Below are 18386 nucleotides of genomic sequence, written 5' to 3' on the forward strand. Positions count from 1 at the left end.
GGTTCAAATACTGGAGAAAAGATTACCGATATGAATATTTCAAATTTCCGCAGTTGATCAGTGTTAGGGTTTTTCGCTTTTGATTACATCCCATTCACATTAGGTTAGAGGAAGTAATTGTTTGACCCACAGAACTTTGGAATAAAAAGAGAAAGGCAATTTTCCAACACCTCTGTGATAAAAGATTTGAGGTTTTCTTTGGATTTTTTTTTTTTGTAATGAATCAAATGAAATGTGTTGATTAACTGCATTTTGTTTTTTACGGATTTGATCATCTTGGAATATAATTTCAAGTTTACTTAGTGATCAATTTTTTAAAATAAATGATTAGTATGTTTTTCAAGAATTGTCAGAGAAGTAATGAAAATTTAAATGCTATGTTTTGTATCAAGAAATGCACTTCAAATAACTATTTGGGGGTCTTAATAAGTAACTTCGTAACTTATATTGATGCAAATTGAATTACCAATGTACATGTGAATATAAGGCTAGTTTGAAAATACATGCAATGCCTTTTGATACGTCCAATAATCGTATCAATATACTGTCACTACTACTTCCTGCTGTATAGGCTGGGCTGACTATTGAAGTGAGCTATTGTTCTCTACGATACCTGGGTGCTACCTGTAATTTCACTACCTGTGGTTGCAGACTGTAATTATCCAGGGAATATACCTGGTTGGCCATCACAGCCATTGCTTGTGAGGTGATGGCATGTTTTTCCTATAACCCCCTGGTAAACTGTGAAACTGATTTGTCACACTGGGTATTGGTGGAGAGAGGTGTGAAGTCTGAGGTGTTTCGGGAGTTAGACATCTGCATTGGCATAGAAAGATTCGTGTCTTCTTCACAGTTTTTTGTTTCAATGCAGACATGATTTTTCTGCTTTTTGTATGGTGCTTAGATGTTGGTAGGTGTGAGGTCTCTATTGGTGTCGGCAGTGGGGGTTTTTTTTTGTGTCTAACTAAGTTGTCAAGAACATGATGATTGCTTTACAGTTTGTGTGACTGAACAAGGGGAGGCTTCAACATGCCGTAGGTAAAAGTGCTTTGCTTAAAGTACATGTATGAAGAACTTCTGTAAATTATCTTTTTCTAAAAGGAGTTGAGTCGGTTTTTACGGTTGAGAGTGTTCTTGTTTGAAATAGCAGAGGGCTAAACTGTTACAGAGTTAGTTGGTTTTTACCTGAAACTCACCTGAACTAAAATCTCGATTGAAGTGTAAACATTGATGTTAAGGGTAAGGATGGTCAGTTTGTGTATAAAGATGATAGATATATTAGCATATGAATCAGGGACCACAATCCTGCCTTGAGCTGTTTGGTCAGAATGGGGAAATGAATCATACAGCATCTACTAACATTGTGCTTTCTGTTCATCAGTGGTGGATTGCTAGATATTAATTTAGTTATCAGCAGTTGTACCACTGATTTGCAGAGAAAACAACTAAACTAACCTTGATGCCTGCTTCAGTAGTTGCCTTGTGTGGTCTCTTTTGTGTTCTCCCGTGCAGACTTAATGTCACTAACATGTAGGAACTGTTATTTATCTCTGTGTTGTGATATAGGAAGGAATCGCTTCAAAACCATGTTGCCTCCAATTGCAAGATTGCTCCGTAATTTTTTGAGACCAATGACTATATGCACTACATATACATTTCATGGGGGCCCAAGCAGGATATATTGATGAGCACCCTGTATACATTTGACAAGATCCCTAGGGTCTGCATTGATGAGCACCTATCATTACATGTATATACAAATTTGCACAAACTTCGAGGTTTTTTCATCTTTTTCAATTTCAAATACAAACATGGTTGAGTTTTAAAATGAACTTTTTTTTTGCTCATACATTAAAGAATCCAAAGTTTAAAATCAACTGTTAGTGCATGTTTTGCAATAGACTTAACTATGTACTTATTTATGCATTACGTGTAACTGTATGTTGAATGACCTTGCACCCAAATTTTAGAATCATTCTAGAGTAGACTACATGTGTTGGTATATGTAATATGATACTACTTTATTTAGAGAAGGTGACTCAATTAGTGCATTACTGACGCTATTTTCCCCGGGACCTTCTAAAGTACATGTAATTCAAAAATAACAAATATGTTTATAGAATTAGTACACGTACACACACATATGCAAATGTACAAGTGATAATTTACAATACAAGTATAGAGGGAGATTCAGAAAGTCAAAACAAATTGCAATTATCATGATTGTTAATTTAATGATATCTTCAACTGTTTTTAGGTAAAATATGCCAACTTTATTTGGCTTTTAACTCATGTTTTGCATGCACCCCAACCTCTTATTAAATGTTTTTAGATAATAGATTAAAAGTGCATTAGAGGACAATTGATATTCAGTAAACACTTTTTTGATCATGGACTGGATTGGCTGATAAAGTTTACAAAGTACAGACTGCCAATTTCCTCCATAAATCAATTCAATGGAGGAAATTTTAGGAATGTATGGATGGATAAAAGCCTCATCTTTACATTTATTTAGAAAATCCCATGCAACCTGACATCTTATATATTCCATGCAACCTGACATCTTATATATCCCATGCAACCTGACATCTTATATATTCCATGCAACCTGACATCTTATATATTCCATGCAACCTGACATCTTATATACCTGTGTAGAATATTCAACACTTCATACCACTATATAAGTGAATGTGTTACATAAGTACTAAGCCTGCATTATCAGTGAATGTGTTACATAAGTACTAAGCCTGCATTATCAGTGAAATGTATTCAATGCTCTCTTTATTTGCATTTGGTACATTGCTAAAAAAAATTTAGGGCACTGGCTGCATGGGGCAAGATGACTATATCTAGGGAAAAGTGACTCCAACCCTACCGGAGGAATATTGAGTACATGCATGGACTGTTTAGTTTTTGTGTGTGTTGTGTATTTTATAGTAATCTGCATGTGTAATTTTTACATGTATGCCAATTATGTGATGTTATTCTTTTCAAATTTGAAGCACATACTGTTGCCAACTAGTCTTAATAGACATTACGACATAGACTGTGAGTTATATAGACACACAATGCACACTGAAAGAAATGAAGTCAGTATTGATATGAGATAAGTTTTGATTGGAATGATAAAGTGTGTAAAGGTATTTAACCCATATTAGAACCAATTTATATTTCATAGAGACGAAATAGCAGGCCACTTAAACCTTGTTGTCATTCAGACGGAGTTTTAGGATACGAAAGGTTTTACTGCAAGGATTTTCAAAATGTCAATCCTCTGATTAATGAATAAAATCCATTATAGTTTACAATATATATGTGTAATAAATTTAAACAAAATTTTATGGTAAAAAGATACATTTAAGGTATTAGAAATGAGGTTTTATGAAGAAAAGACAGTTCATATGCAATAACCCACATATTCAAAACATTCCAGCGTGATATTTTGTCTTTAATTGCAATGTTTTATAAACTGTGGATTTCGATAATATTATATGGGTTGAATGCCTAAAATACACTAAAAGAAAAACAAATATGATCTCCAAAAGGATTTCCTTTATTTTACCTGAAAAATTTCTCTGAATAAAGAAGAAATGATAAGATGTTATTATTAAAGATACAGCTTCTCAAATTTCATGTCCATGAATCAGAACCAATTAAGGTATAATTATCAGCATTCAGATGCAGAATCATCAAGGTACTGTGATGACAGCCGGTGCATTGTCTTGAATGATTATGATTGTCTTGAGAAATACAGCAGTGTTTAGGAGGCCCGCTCATTAAATTCTCCAAGGAAGATATTCATATTGGCAAGATAATGACTTCCTCTAATATTTCTAGAACTCATGTTAGTCATTTAAGTGAAATATTACCCATGTCTTTCTCTGATTGAAGAAGGTCTTGTGTTAGTAGTCAAAGAAAGCGAAAATCGGGTAAAAATGGAGAGAAATTAATGCACAAATAATTACCTGCAAATGACTAGGTATTGAGTGGATGGCCAATTTTTGATAGCATGCAGTGTGCATCATTAACTTGTTTTCTTCTGTGGGTACATATACATGTATAACCTGTCCCGGCCCTTGGAAGTTAGGTTCATGCAGATTCTTTCTTACAAATTTTGTTAATTTGGGGTTGTTCAAAAGATATTTCAGCATTATTGAAACAAAGGCAAATGATGGTCATTAATTTGCATTCATACTGAGTCTCATTAAATTTGGAAACTGTAACTCTGGATTTCATAGCTAAACTGTATTTAAAAGTTGTTCGTTATGTTTCAGCATTTTACAAAATGTCTAGAAATGTAGCTTGTGATTAATTCCAACATGTACTCCAAGTGAATCATGCTTTACAGTTTTCATTTCTGTATTCCAGGTAATAAAGCAAAAATAATATGAAAATGGAGACAGTTTATTACAAATATAACGAGGTTTCAAGCAATTTTGTGCAACTCATACCATCATAGAAACATAATTAAAACCCATCAAAGTTCTCTGTGACAAACCCACAGAATTTAATTGACAACATCTAGTCCAATATCTGGAGTGCATTGAATCTCTTCTAGTTCCCCCTCAAAAAAAGTTCAAAAAAATGATTATTTAAAAAATTGCAGAAAAGAAATCGTGCCGCAGTGGAAGAGTGGCATTCTGTGTAATTATTGAGACGTAAGCTTGTAAGGTAATTGGATGAAGAAAACACATGGTTCTTAGTTATTGATTCAATTTGTCTAATACAATGTTTTACATGCAGTCAGTCTACTTACTCCCAAATGAGATTAAAGCTAAAATAATTGTACATTAAACAAATTACAACCTTTTTTATGAGACGAGAAGAAATACTGAGCTGGATGTATCTTCATGGCAAGTTCTTGTGTCTGCGTGGTCATTGATTTCACAATTTTGCAGCAGACAGTTAATGACATATTTTAATGTTACTACCCTCCTTTTGATGGAGGGAGAAAAAAAACAAGATTAGAAAGATTCAAAGTATATATGTCACATGTTTGCTCTATTTAAAAATTTAGTTAACATGATTTGCTTCTTGTTTGTCATTTTATCACATTTTTACCCCAAAAGTAAGTTCTTTAAGGAGGTACTCTACATCGTCATAATGGCTGACTAATTCCATTTAGAACATGGTGGAAGTTATAAATATCAGCAATATTTGTCTATACATTTAAAAAAATTCTCACCTAACTGAGTAGCTCAGTAAGTTAACACACCGACTGCTGAACTGTAGATCGTGTGTTCGAGTCCATCAGGGGTTTTAAATTTTTCTCATTGCTTTCAACTATACAACTGTATTTTTTGACTAAATAGTAAATAAAGTGAATTTGAAAGTTTTCAATTTCAAAATATTGTTGTACATATATCCTCCACTTTTCATCCATATCAAATTTCTCTGGTGTAGCAAACCTCCTTAACACTTTTCTTACCTACCAGTCCATAAATCAAAATGACAAATCAAACAGACAATACATTGTGTACTTTAGCATCATCAGATTGTGTGTATGGTCAAAAACTGTTTTGCGAAATAAAAAATTAATGATGTCAACGTTGTCCAAATTAAATCTCCATAACTATTTTGACTTTGGTCATAAAATGACATACTTCTTAAGTAATTTTGAATATGACTAAACGTTGAGTTAATGCTGCAGGTTCTTTGGTTTAAGGTGCACTAGAACTCATTGTGCTGTCAACATTTTATATCCAGATGCAGATATTTAGAACTTGATTTTGATTTGCAGGAAACAACATCGTCAGATGGAAGACTAAAAGTGAAGACATTCCGCATTCCAACATTTTCTCAGCCCTCCCTGTACCATGAGGTCAGTATATATGTTCGATACCTACTATGTTCAATACCTACTATGTTCGATATCTACATTTGACTTAATTGGGTTGTTTTAGAATATTTCCTCAGAGTGTATCAAGGTGACATGGGCTGGGGTATATTCTTATTTACCTCCAGACAAAAGTTTGATTTTATTTCCCATGTATAATAATATTTATATACCTTAACAGATTATCTTCAATGCAGTGTGACAGTAATATTAAATCTATGCATAGCAGAGTCAATGTGTATCTCTCACCCTACAAAACCTTCATGGAAATTTGTTTGACTGAAACTAGTGAAATTTCGTAATGTAGAAAATCATCAGTGACATTGCTTGGGTAGACATTGATGTATCACAGCTATAGCTCTCATGGCTAAACAAACCATTTCACATTTGAAACTTGGTAGCTAGCATGCGTGAATTTTGGAGGAGTTAATTGTATGGTGACTGTCGATGTCTAACTGTTTACTTTGTCAGGTTTCATGGTAATGTAAGGGATGCCCTCGGTAAATCATTTTCTTTGAGATGTTGTCCTGTTCCGATGTCAACTCAAAAATGAGAAACAATCATGAACACTTATATACATGTGAACATGCTTACTATACAACGTGGAAAAATATATTAGAATTGCATTATCACATCTAAAAAGAAAATAACTCTAGACATTTATAAGAAACATTGCAGAGAATGGGTATAGGACTCGTAAGAGCAACTCAGTTCAGACACGGAAAGCCTGCAGCTGATATATGAACTCTTCCAGATCCTCATTGAAAGCCTTCATTACAAGGATTGGTGTAATCCTGTAATTAAACCGTCTACAGTTGCATGACAATAAATTTTAATCCTCCTTCCTTATTGGAGTCTCAGGTTAATTGAATGGGTCGGGGACAGTCCAATCATCAGTTAACAGCAGGATCATTCTTGGCCAAAATTTCAGACCACTTGTGTAATTTCCCATCCCAGAGTGTCATATACTTTTGATGATTGGTGGAAAGATCTAGTGTTTTACAAAGCAACAAGATTTTCTGTGGCTTGGGATTTTGTTGCTTGTTGGTATTTAGTCTCAAGATTATATTAAGAACTCTTTTGGTATTTAGATAATTTTCTCAGCCTCCAAAGTCAGAGAGGGTTTATTATCAATTAACCCATCAACAGACTTCCCCTAATCAGGCAAGGAATAGTGTAAAGTTCTGACACCTTCTTCTTTTGAAAGCAGACAACATCATGGTTTTGACATGGCTACATACTGTTAAGGAAGTTAGTGTCTAACATGAATTGAAAGATTAATTATTATGGACATGGGTCACAGATTAAAGACACCTTGACATTGGGAAGAAAGTTAATTTCCTGACCAGATGAACAACTACATATAAAGTTTAACTTTCGCTAAGGTCTATACCCACATTTACAGGAGTCACTGCCCTTTGCATTAAATTCATTTCCTGCATCTTTTTAGATTATGCTTTAAAATATTGCTATGAAATTCACTATTCAGCTTTCTAGTGAAATTTTTAGACCTGCAAGTTCGATTTTCATGATGGCTGACCCTCTTTAGTTACGACCTTCTCTGTAAATTTCCATGATTGGGGAGACAATCGGGAACATGTATTGCAATAGTAACACTCTTGGAATTCTTATTGATTTTAAAATTCAAAACATTTAATTGAAAAGAAGGTTGGATATTCAAGTACATTGTATTCATAAACATAAAAAAAATGAGTAAATATGCATCCCATGGATAAAATATCTAAGCTTGTTGTAGCAAATTTTAAAGATCTTTGTCATTTAGAATACTATAAAGTCTTAGATTATATTTGACTATATGATCATATACGAAATTCTTCATATGTACCAATACTAGACTTTAAGGCAGTTTAGAAACATCAAATTGAATTTACTCTGATTAATTGATTTTGTTTTATCTCCAAATTATTAATCATCAGTCTTTGATGATCGGGGATACTAATAAAATTTGAAGTGATTCCCAACACTGTAGCTGTATGGTGATATTGATGTAATGCGGCTTCTTCTTGGTTCCCACATTTACATAAGATTTTTTCACCAACTCACCATGTTCAGCCATTGACATGGTAATCAATTTAAGAATTAGTGTACGTCCTAGTAAGAGTCTGAAACATAAATCTGTAAGTGTGACATTTCACCAGACATTCATTTGGAGAATCATTTTTATCTGTAACACTATTGGACTCCGATACTTGTCTCATTTATACACATTTTCATGATTGTGGATGTAGTACAAAGTGGTAATGATTTTGGAAATAGAACATACTTGTGAAACACTGTAATTTTTGGAGTCTGATTAGTCTTGTAATAAACCCTTATTACCATTCATGCAAACTCAATACTGAAACAAATTGACAAAAAAAAATCTTCATTAAAGTAGTTTAGGGAAAGGTTGGTGGAGGCAGTGGGCATGTTGATTTTATGTCAAAACAGTGGACATGTTGATTTTATGTCAAAACAGTGGGCATGTTGATTTTAAGTCAAGGCAGTGGGTATGTTGATTTTAAGTCAAGGCAGTGGGCATGTTGATTTTATGTCAAGGCAGTGGGCATGTTGATTTATGTCAAGGAAGTGGGCATGTTGTTTTTATGTCAAAACAGTGGGCATGTTAATTTTATGTCAAGGAAGTGGGCATGTTGATTTTATGTCAAGGCAGCAGATGTGTTGATTTTATGTCAAGGTGTTGCCCTTTTGTGGACATTTGAGTTTGATTGCTGCTGTTATTACTGACAGATGATGATCATTAAGCTAATGCATGATCAAGATTCAATTAATATTTTCCAGATTTATTTCAGGTTTATTATGTATGACCCCTATATCAAAGTTTGTGGACAAATTCTTGTTTTTCTCATATTAAATTGGTTTCAAGTTACATAAATGTTTTACATACTATGTATTCCAAATAAATAAACTTTAATGTAGACTTTATATTTCATGTCAACAGTCTCAAACTGTGACCTTCTTGAGGATCGTGTTTTAATGTGATGAAACATTTGAATGTCTTTGATAGCCTTTGAGTATCAGCAGTATCTCTTTGACTGAGAGTGCCCTGTCCAGATTGGACCGCCGCGAGGCAGAAGTGTGGTGCAGCGGGCCCCCACCCCAGTATGAAGCCATTAATGGACAAAACAGGTGAGTCTAAGGAATCAGACTGTGAAAAATTCTGTAGGGGAGCAAAATTAGCAACAAATGAGCTGTGTCTGTGGTGTGAGGTAGAGTTAGTTCCTAACACACATATAGCAGCATTTGATTTGTAAGATGATAATTATTGTGAAGACTTTGCAGTATGTCTTGAGAACTATTTTATTACTTCTAAAGATAGTCAAAGTTAAAGAAGCAAAATTTTCAGGGTTTTAGACTGCCCCCTTTAACAAAATACTGTAAGATTCATCAGATCAGTAGTAATGGGCCTTTTATGGTAAAGTCAATGTTCAGTGCAACTCGTGCACAAAGTAGTAGATCTTTTTGTGTTATTTTGGTACTTCACAGTAAATATAGAGCAAAAATAAAGGACAACAAAAATATATCATATTTTTATCAAGTGTCTGAAATATGAAGACTTTCCTTTGCTTGAGAAGTGAAAAAATTGTCAATGATATATACATTGTATGTGTACGTGACCCTTAGCGTAGATACATGCAAGTATGATTATGGATGTATCCTGAGAAAAAGAGGCAATACAATGTACATTCTAAATTCATGAAAGATTGATTGGAAAGATTTAGTAAAATTCCTCCACTTCTCTATTCTGTCACCTGACAGGTTGTAAATGAACTCGACATTGTACAATCATTGTGGCAAGAAGGTGACTGATTGAAGTTCACCACCCTTCCTGTGACCGATGACCATTATGGTACAAGATCATATCAATGTTAAAGCCCTGAGGAGGATTTTATCAATAGTTTAGTATATTGTACCTGTCCTTCATATGTGTATATCGAGCTATTTGTCACAACTTGGTAATTCAATTTAGTGGCTGGGTTTATGATTGTGTACACTATTAAATGTTGCCTTTTAGGAAATAAATGGTTGGCTTTGCTAGGGAGAAAATATATCCCAAAATGACATATCATAAGTATAAAGTGTAAGAAAACAATACCTAGAAAATTGGCGATAATGGAAGATTTTGAGATATTACAAAGCCATGCATGCAGCTAGCCAGATACCAGTACCTGGAAGGGGGCCCACCAGAGTGGACTTGACCCGTAATTCTGCATGGAAATAAAAAGGAACCGACAACAACAACAACATTGCATGTAGATGGTGCACTTAACTCTAGGTTAATACACTTCCTAGATGTTGACATCTCTATGAAAATCATTGAAATGTAGACCCACTTTCACTGGTGAAGAAGTGAAGCTTTCACTTGTGAAGAGACTGGTTGCAGTAGCTCAGTGGTAGAGCATTCGATTCTTAATCAGAAGGTCGTGAGTTTGAGCCATGCTCATCCCATGACCAAATCAAATCTAAGACATAAACATACATAGTGATTGCTCCTTTGGCAAACACTCGGCATTTAGAAGTGATTCTTAACTTAAGACTTACGAGTCTTAAAAACAGAGGTCCTGTGTCACGACAGGCATTAGCATGTTAAAGAACCCTCACTGCTACTGCCCTGAGTGCTAAGCATAGGTCTTAATTTGTGGTACTTCACCTACAGCTGGTGACATCTTAATATGAGTGAAAAATTCTCAACAAGATGTATAACAACCAACAAACCAATTACTTATGAAGATGTTATTATAACTAAGTCAAGTTAGTTTTTTTTTTTAAAGAGACAATTAAGTTTTCTAAAGTAGCCCATAATCACATGCTATATTTACTGCAATGCTTACTACCTTCATCACCTGATGAAACAACAAAGAAAGCACTTTCTTGTTACAATAAACAGGATATAAATAAAATACGTCCCTGGTGTCATTTTTTTCAAGGAATAATGCTCAGTTGGTATTATAGGAGGGGGAGGGGGTATATAATAATGGAAGTGTTGATTAATTGCTTTCTTTGTTTCGAAATGCTCAATAATTCAAAATGGGCATTTATTCTTTATATCTATATTTTGTAATAATTCTGGGTTTTGGTGGGTTTTTTCCCCTTATGTTTTAGTAAAAACTTTTATGTCATGTTGAAAGATGACTTGCTTATCACAGTGATGAAAGCAATGAAACAGCACAGGCTTATTACAGACAGATCATTGGTTAATTTCAGTAATCTGTCATTCAGATGAATGTGTTTATATCTGATTATCATTCCTGACTCAGATGATATGGCATTATATAGCATTGTCTCTCATCTTGGTCAATGATATAAATCTAGGTGCTCATTACTCTGTAGACGGAAGACCTTAAAAGACTATTAACACCAAGTGGTTGATGGCAGGGAAGAGATGACATTAGGGGGATGCTTAGGATACTGGAAGACCTATATTGTCAATGGCCACTTGTTATCTTTGAATCATCAGTTGTTCATGTTCTTTTTAAATGCTCAAAATTAAATTAAATTAAAAGTGATATTTTGTTTTGGTGTTCTTAGCAGTGATAGTAAATGAACTGCATCAATTCCTCAATAAGGTTAAGATGCACACATATGCTTCGTTTACACAATAGCTTATTAGTTGCAGTTAGAATTTCAGTAATTTTCTCCCGAATACTTCATTATAAGCAATATATTTGCTTTGACCATAATTGCTGCAAAATTGATATACCTTTACTTAATATCAGCTGCAGATTAGTGGGCTAAATCTACATGTGTCGTCTCTGTTTTCATAATCAATAGATGAGAGATTTCTTCTGGAGGCATATTGTGTGTTCCTTCTTCTGTAATGAAGGAAAAAATGTCTCGTCTAGAAATTTCATACACGAGTGAGTTAATTTGTTCTCATTGATCCCTTTATTGTGTTTTGGCTCAAGGCAATCACAAAACAATTTTTGTCAGAGATGAAGGCCACCCTTAATTTATGGACAAGTTTATTAGGAGAGTAAATCATATCTCTGCAGACTATTCAAACATTCACTAGGGGGAAAATCAGGTGGCATGGATTGGTAAATTGCATCTTGCGTTTTCTTTTAGGGGGATATTGCAGGGAATCCAATCAAGAATATTTTCTTTCTGCATCTTGGTTGAAATATGAAGTGCAGTTTGTATAGAAACAACATTCATTTAGTTTTAATGGATTTGCAGAAATGTCGAAATATTCTCCCAAATAGACATTTTGGAAACTTATTTCTCCGAGCAATTAAATATACTTCTCAGTTTCTGTCTGACAGCTAAAATTTTTGTTAGTCAGATCTTTGGATATATGTCTTATTTAGTTGAAATATAACAGAAAACGATAGATAAATGTATTCAGGAAATTTTCGTTTTGAATTCTTATGAAAGGGGAAAATTATCTCCTGATTTAGTGCATGCTCTAGAATTTGGTTGACATTTTATATCGGAAAGATTGATTTTTTTTCATCCTCCTATTATAGACAAGATTTTTAATATCTTTTTCAGGCAGTCTATTCTGTCCAACATTCTCCAAACATACATGGCAGAGATCGCTGAGCTCACAAGCCAGTCCCATCACTGGTTCTGTAAATCTTGCTCCAGGTATGCAATCAATAACTCAAGCAGTGATTGAAGCTAGGATTATTAATTATAATTAACAGCTACTTTAGTGCAAGCAAATTTTCAATCTTGATATCATGTCAATCTCTCCGAAATTCTCGATTCTTGAAGACAGCAGCACAAGAAGTGATTAGTAGGTTAGGCTCGGGGATTTCTGGAAATTGCATTTCAAGGTAGACTAATGGGAAATCGTAATTACTAAAGGTCAGATGTGATTCTTAAATTCTACCAATGATTATCCAGCTACACATGAAAAGAGAAACGTAGATTAGCAATATAAGAAAGTAAAGAGAGTGGAGGTCTTTTTTGTTGTTATATGCTTTAGGTCATTAATTCAGATCTTGAGAAGGATTACATGCAATTTGAAAATATTACTGGTTCTTAATCATAAGTTTTAAACTTCATGCAGTACATGTTCAGACAAATTGATGATTAATCCAGTACAAATGTAAGATCTAACTGAAATAAAATAATGAGACTGTTTAAAGAAATACACTTGATATGAAACGGAGCAAGTTTTCCATAATCTTTTGCTCTATGTCATGGGTGATCATATCAGAATGGTTAAAAAATGTATACATTAAGTCATACTCTCTCTGAATATAGTAAATAAATTTATATATAAATTTGTCTCTGCACAATAAATAAATGAATATATTAATTCATTGATTCAATGTTAACTGTGCAAATTTAGTGAAAATAAATCAATATCAGATTTAAAAACCAGCGGTTACAATAATTAGTTCTTTTCTTTCTGTACTTTGATTGTTCTTTGCAGGATAGCAACCACTGGGTTCCTGAATCTTGCTGACCTTTACACGGAGGAGGAGGCCTCATTTTCCCTGTCTGACTCCCCTCAGTCAGTCAGGCGTCACAGTCAGTATGGGGACCTACCCCCTAGACTGGCCATCAGCCCCTCCCTAATGATTGAGATGCTGTCAGGCCTGTACTATGTCACGTATGTGCAATTTCTTTGATCTTTATTGGAAAGGTCTTAAAAATTCTTTATTTTATGTTTGTTTCATTTTTTGAATTTTTTTGTTTTTTGTTGTTGTTGAGTTTTTCTGATCATTTGTCTGTCTGTCTCTCTGTCTCTTTGCCTGTTCATAAACTTTATACATTTTCGACTTCTTCTCCAGAACCACTGACTGACCCATGGATAAAGGGAATTCAATTTTTTTTTAAATGAATGATCACACCCTTTCAAAGGGAAGATCTTTCAAAAATTTTCTCAAGAAGCACTGGACCAGAAAAGACAAAACTTTTGCGAAAGCTTCCTTAATGATAGCTGCAGAACTGTAGCTCTCCGAAAAAAATTATGCTGACAGACCGGTCTGTCAACATAATCTTTTTTAGAGACCTACAGTTCTGCAGCTACCTTATTGAGTGGGGATTCAAAATTGTTCAAGTCATGACCAGGGGGGTAGGATGGGGTTATGATAATGGATATATAAGGAAAATCTCTAAAAATCTTCTTTGGGCCATGATTAGTCATATTGATATGCAAGCATCCTCAGGTAGTGTAGATTCAAGTTTGTTCAAATTATGGTTCTTTGGGAGGGGGGCTCACAATAAAGGAACAAAGTTTTATATGGGAAGTTATTGGGGAAAATCTTCTCAAGAGGTTCATGATTAGTCATGTCAATATATAAGCATTCTCAGGTAGTGCAGGTTATGGTCCCAGAGTGTAAGTGGAGTCACCGTTTGTGATAGAATTTTTACTTGAAAAGATGCAATGTATGAAGAATTTTCCTTTTTAAATCTTCCCAAGACAAGCAGGGCTATGATTTGTCATCTTAATATGCAAATATCCTCAGGTACTTCTTTAAATCATGACCGGGGGGGGGGGGGGGGGGGGGGGGGGGGGGGGGGGGGGGGAGGATAGGGCCTCAATAGCTCAATAGAGGATCAAAGTTTTATGTGGGAATACATGTACAATAATCTTTGATCAAGATTCCACAGATAAGGATATGTTTTAAAAATATTTATGCATTGCATAGTACATATTTATATTTTACTAGAATTGGCTTACCGTATATACTCACAAAAGGGTCGGGGGTTTTTTTGAGAGTGAAATTTTGAGTCTGAAGTCTATGTCCAACTTACACACACATACGATTTCCGGGGGAAAAAATTCTTGTCAAGCAACTTAATTTGCGACTTTTGAATATATTTAAGCATTAATGTCAGTTTACTAAGAAACAAATTAACAAGGATGATAGTTTAGATAAAAATACTGAGTATTTACCATTGTGCTGTTATAAATGAAAATATATATAATTTGTCATTTCATACATTAGTTAAAGTCAATATATAGCATTTTTTATGCAAACATTTCACGAATAATGCATCTTATTAATAATATACGTCGATATTCTGGTTAATAATATACATTGATATTCTGATTTGTAATATACATCAATATTCTGATTAATAATATACGTCGATAATCTGATTAATAATATACGTCGATATTCTGATTAATAAAATAGTAAATGTTGATATTATGATTAATACTATATATGTCGATATTCTGATTAATGATATTCTGATTATAAAATAGTATACGTTGATATTATGATTAATAATATACATCAATATTCTGAATAATAATATACGTCAATATTCTGATTAATAGAATAGTATACATTGGTATTATGATTAATAATATACGTCGATATTCTGATTAATAATATATGTCGATATTCTGATTAATAGTATACATCGATATTCTGATTAATAATATGCGTCAATATATTGATTAATAATATATGTCGATATTTTGATTAATAATATATGTCGATATCTGATTAATATTATACGTCGATATTCTGTATTTTTCTAAATCAATGTATGGAAATGTGCACTAGATATTCACTAAGTACCAGTATTAAGATCAACAGTGTGAAAATGTTAGGGTTTTTTTATTATTATTAATTTACATTTCATTTTCATAAATAGATGTTTGTGCCATTAAACAAACACATACCACAGTATGGTTATTGTCAAACAATTCAAGGGGTGCAGGCAATGATATCCATACCTGTTATCTATTATGATTAAATTACAGTAAGTAATTGATCATCCATTTATTTGACCTTGCTGTACTTGGCTAGGACACTGAATACCAATAGCTTGGGAAATGAACATCTCATAATTAATTTTTTCTCTTAAATATATAAGTTTTATTTTTAAAAAGTTATTTTCTTATTCAGTGCATTAAACATGAGGTTATCATTAATAAAGATCAATGATCAGAAAATTTATACAACAAAGAAACACAACTCTTGCTAATACATGTAGGTATTAATAATTGACTGACAATCTGATCAAAAATTTCAGTCTGACTTATACAAAAGTTAATGTCAAATTCCTAAAAGAAAATTCTATGAAGAAATGGTCACTGACTTATACATGGGTTGGCTTTTATGTGTGTATGTACGATAAATGGGGAGTCAAAGTTTTACATTGAGAATATATTGGAAATTTGAAGAAGAAAAAATATTTTCAAAAGTAACAGGGCTACACTAAATCAAATCAATATGCAAACATTGTGAATTCAGGTGTTCTTTTTTATGGCCCCTGGGGTTAGGGTGGGACAAAGACAGAATCAAATTTTACATCATGCTTGAATATAGGGGGGAAAATAATCTATTGGAAATCTTCTCCAGTCCAATAGGACCATGATAGTCATATTGATATTGAGGCATCCCCATGTGTAACATCCCCTTGGGTCTAGGTTGGGGTCATAATATGTTGTCAAAATTTGTCATGAGATTAAAAGGATAAAATTCTGTAGAACAGCTGGGCCAAGGTGACTCAGGTGAGCGATGTAGCCCATGGGCCTCTTGTTTAAATTAACTCTGCTTCAATTTAGATATCATTTGATAAATTTATGTCCATGTAAATTTCATTTAAGTTGGTGTATACTAAGACCCAAGAGGAGATAATTCTTGCATACTTAAGTTTCCCTCTCTTTGAACAGGTTTAACAGCCAGCCAGCTTTGGGATTAAAAGCTATTTATGATCTTCATCATAGAGCCAGCTACGAGCTGTATGCAGACGTAATTCTGGTCAGTGTCTGTAACAGGACTAATACTTTCCAAACTTCAAAGCACATGTTGTTCATCTCAAACAATGATCATCATTCTGTGGTTTCATTCATAATTGGTAAAAAAAAGAAATAATTTTTGTTGGTACAAATGTATGGACAGCTACCTCTTCAAAAATAAAAGATTAATTCTATGATTACTTGATCTTGTGGTCTTCTTTAACCTAAAAAAAACTACAAAAATCTGTGCATTACAAGTTAATCAGCTTAGGCTTTTACTGTGCCCACTTTTCAAGAAATTACAGTGTTGTGTAGATTTTTGTGGAGTAAATTGAGAGATTGGTATGGTGTATAATGTGTGATTTTTTTTCTTCAAATTTTCAGGTGACCAATGCGATGATCAACAGTCTGCAGACTGTCTTGTCCAGTTCCAGCAACAGTCTGAGAGGAATGATGGCAGTCACTCCATCCACTTCTGCTCACTCGATCTCCAAGTCTGCCATTACTAATGCTTCATTCAGAGCCAAGAAATTACCAGGTAGGCAGATGAACACAACATTATCAGAATTTACATTTATCTTGCATCAAAACTGATTTCCTTTCCAAAATTAAGCCAAATTATTTTTATTAGGCTACACAAACAGTGTTTTTGATTGTGCAATAAGCAGCAGTTAAGTTTATAGTGAAATAGATCATTGTTACAGATTAGGAAGACTCTAATAAACATAAAATAAAAATTTATCACGATTTTTGCACATTCCATTTACTTTTAGATGACATCAACATAGTCCAGGATGAGGATACAGCCAAACTAGCAACTATTGATGAAGACTCACCAGAGGTTATCTCCCCTAAGGCAGCATCAAAGTCCTCCAAGTTCAACTTGGCTAAAGCAATACTAAAGGGAGACAAATCCAAACTAAAGGAGCCAAAGAAGGAGGCACCAGAGCACAAAACCAGTTTGTCAAACGGTGATACAACAGATTCGGTTCACGTGGCTGTTGTGAAAAACAACTCGAGAATCGTCGTTGATAACATGGAGATGCAATCCTACAATCGAAAAAATGTTGACCTTGACAACAGTGACGATAAAACGTCATCTCCGCTGATTCCCAAACCTAGATCGGCAAGCAGTATTGGGAAAGATATGAAGGCTAAGCTTCAGGAACACAATCGAAACCCATCAGGATCATCTGTTAATTCAGACAATTATAGCACAAATTTATAGGCTTCTGATAATTGCTAGTTTTCTGCTATGGATGATAAAAATATATTTTTAGATAAAAATAAGGTGATAACCATTGTTGTAATGTGTGATAGTTGATCAGAATGTGTCGTTAGATTCTTTTTGTATGTTTTTCTGATCTCTTATTGTTAATACATGTAGATATTTATTAAATCATATCATTTAATGAAAGTTTCCACACATTTGGATATTACAGAGGTAAACAAAATTGCAAAATATCATTCTTACAGTGTGTGCCAAAAAGAAAGGCACAATGCCCAGATTCCAAAAAAATTCTGTCAGGCCAATACTGATAAATGGTTGGAATCTCTAGCCTGAATGTGCTTGTAACACTTTCAGATCCAGTATTTCTTTTCATCCAAATATCACCTAAAATGTATTAATCTTATAAAAAACAAACATTAAAACAATACATCTTATGTTTCTCGGATAAAATCGTCTTATGTGATAACAGATTATACAAACTGCTTTTTCTTTTCTTTCTTTCCTGTTTCTACAAATGTAATATTACACGTGCAGCAGAGTTATCGAAAACTTTTTTGACAGTATGTCATTTGGACCAGCAAACCAAGGTCAGCCCAAAAAACTTGACCTTTTGATGAATTTCATGCAATTATGGTCAC

General features: G+C 33.8%; 1 protein-coding gene across 7 annotated transcripts in view; it reads left to right on the forward strand.

Annotated features, from left to right (window-relative positions):
- The window catches only part of LOC125678218 (hyccin-like), a 70623-nt gene extending 52694 nt beyond the window's left edge, over positions 1-17929 (forward strand). For all 7 annotated transcript variants that reach the window (XM_056153952.1, XM_056153954.1, XM_056153953.1 and 4 more), the window contains 7 exons: positions 5744-5824; positions 8868-8989; positions 12353-12448; positions 13245-13424; positions 16452-16539; positions 16902-17055; positions 17291-17929. In XM_056153952.1, coding sequence (XP_056009927.1) covers positions 5744-5824; positions 8868-8989; positions 12353-12448; positions 13245-13424; positions 16452-16539; positions 16902-17055; positions 17291-17745 — 1176 coding nt within the window. In that variant the 3' untranslated portion in view covers positions 17746-17929. The remainder of the gene's footprint in view (positions 1-5743; positions 5825-8867; positions 8990-12352; positions 12449-13244; positions 13425-16451; positions 16540-16901; positions 17056-17290) is intronic.
- The last annotated feature ends 457 nt before the right edge of the window (positions 17930-18386 follow it).

This window comes from Ostrea edulis, chromosome 2 (genome assembly GCF_947568905.1).
Source record: "Ostrea edulis chromosome 2, xbOstEdul1.1, whole genome shotgun sequence".
NCBI lineage: Eukaryota > Metazoa > Mollusca > Bivalvia > Ostreida > Ostreidae > Ostrea > Ostrea edulis.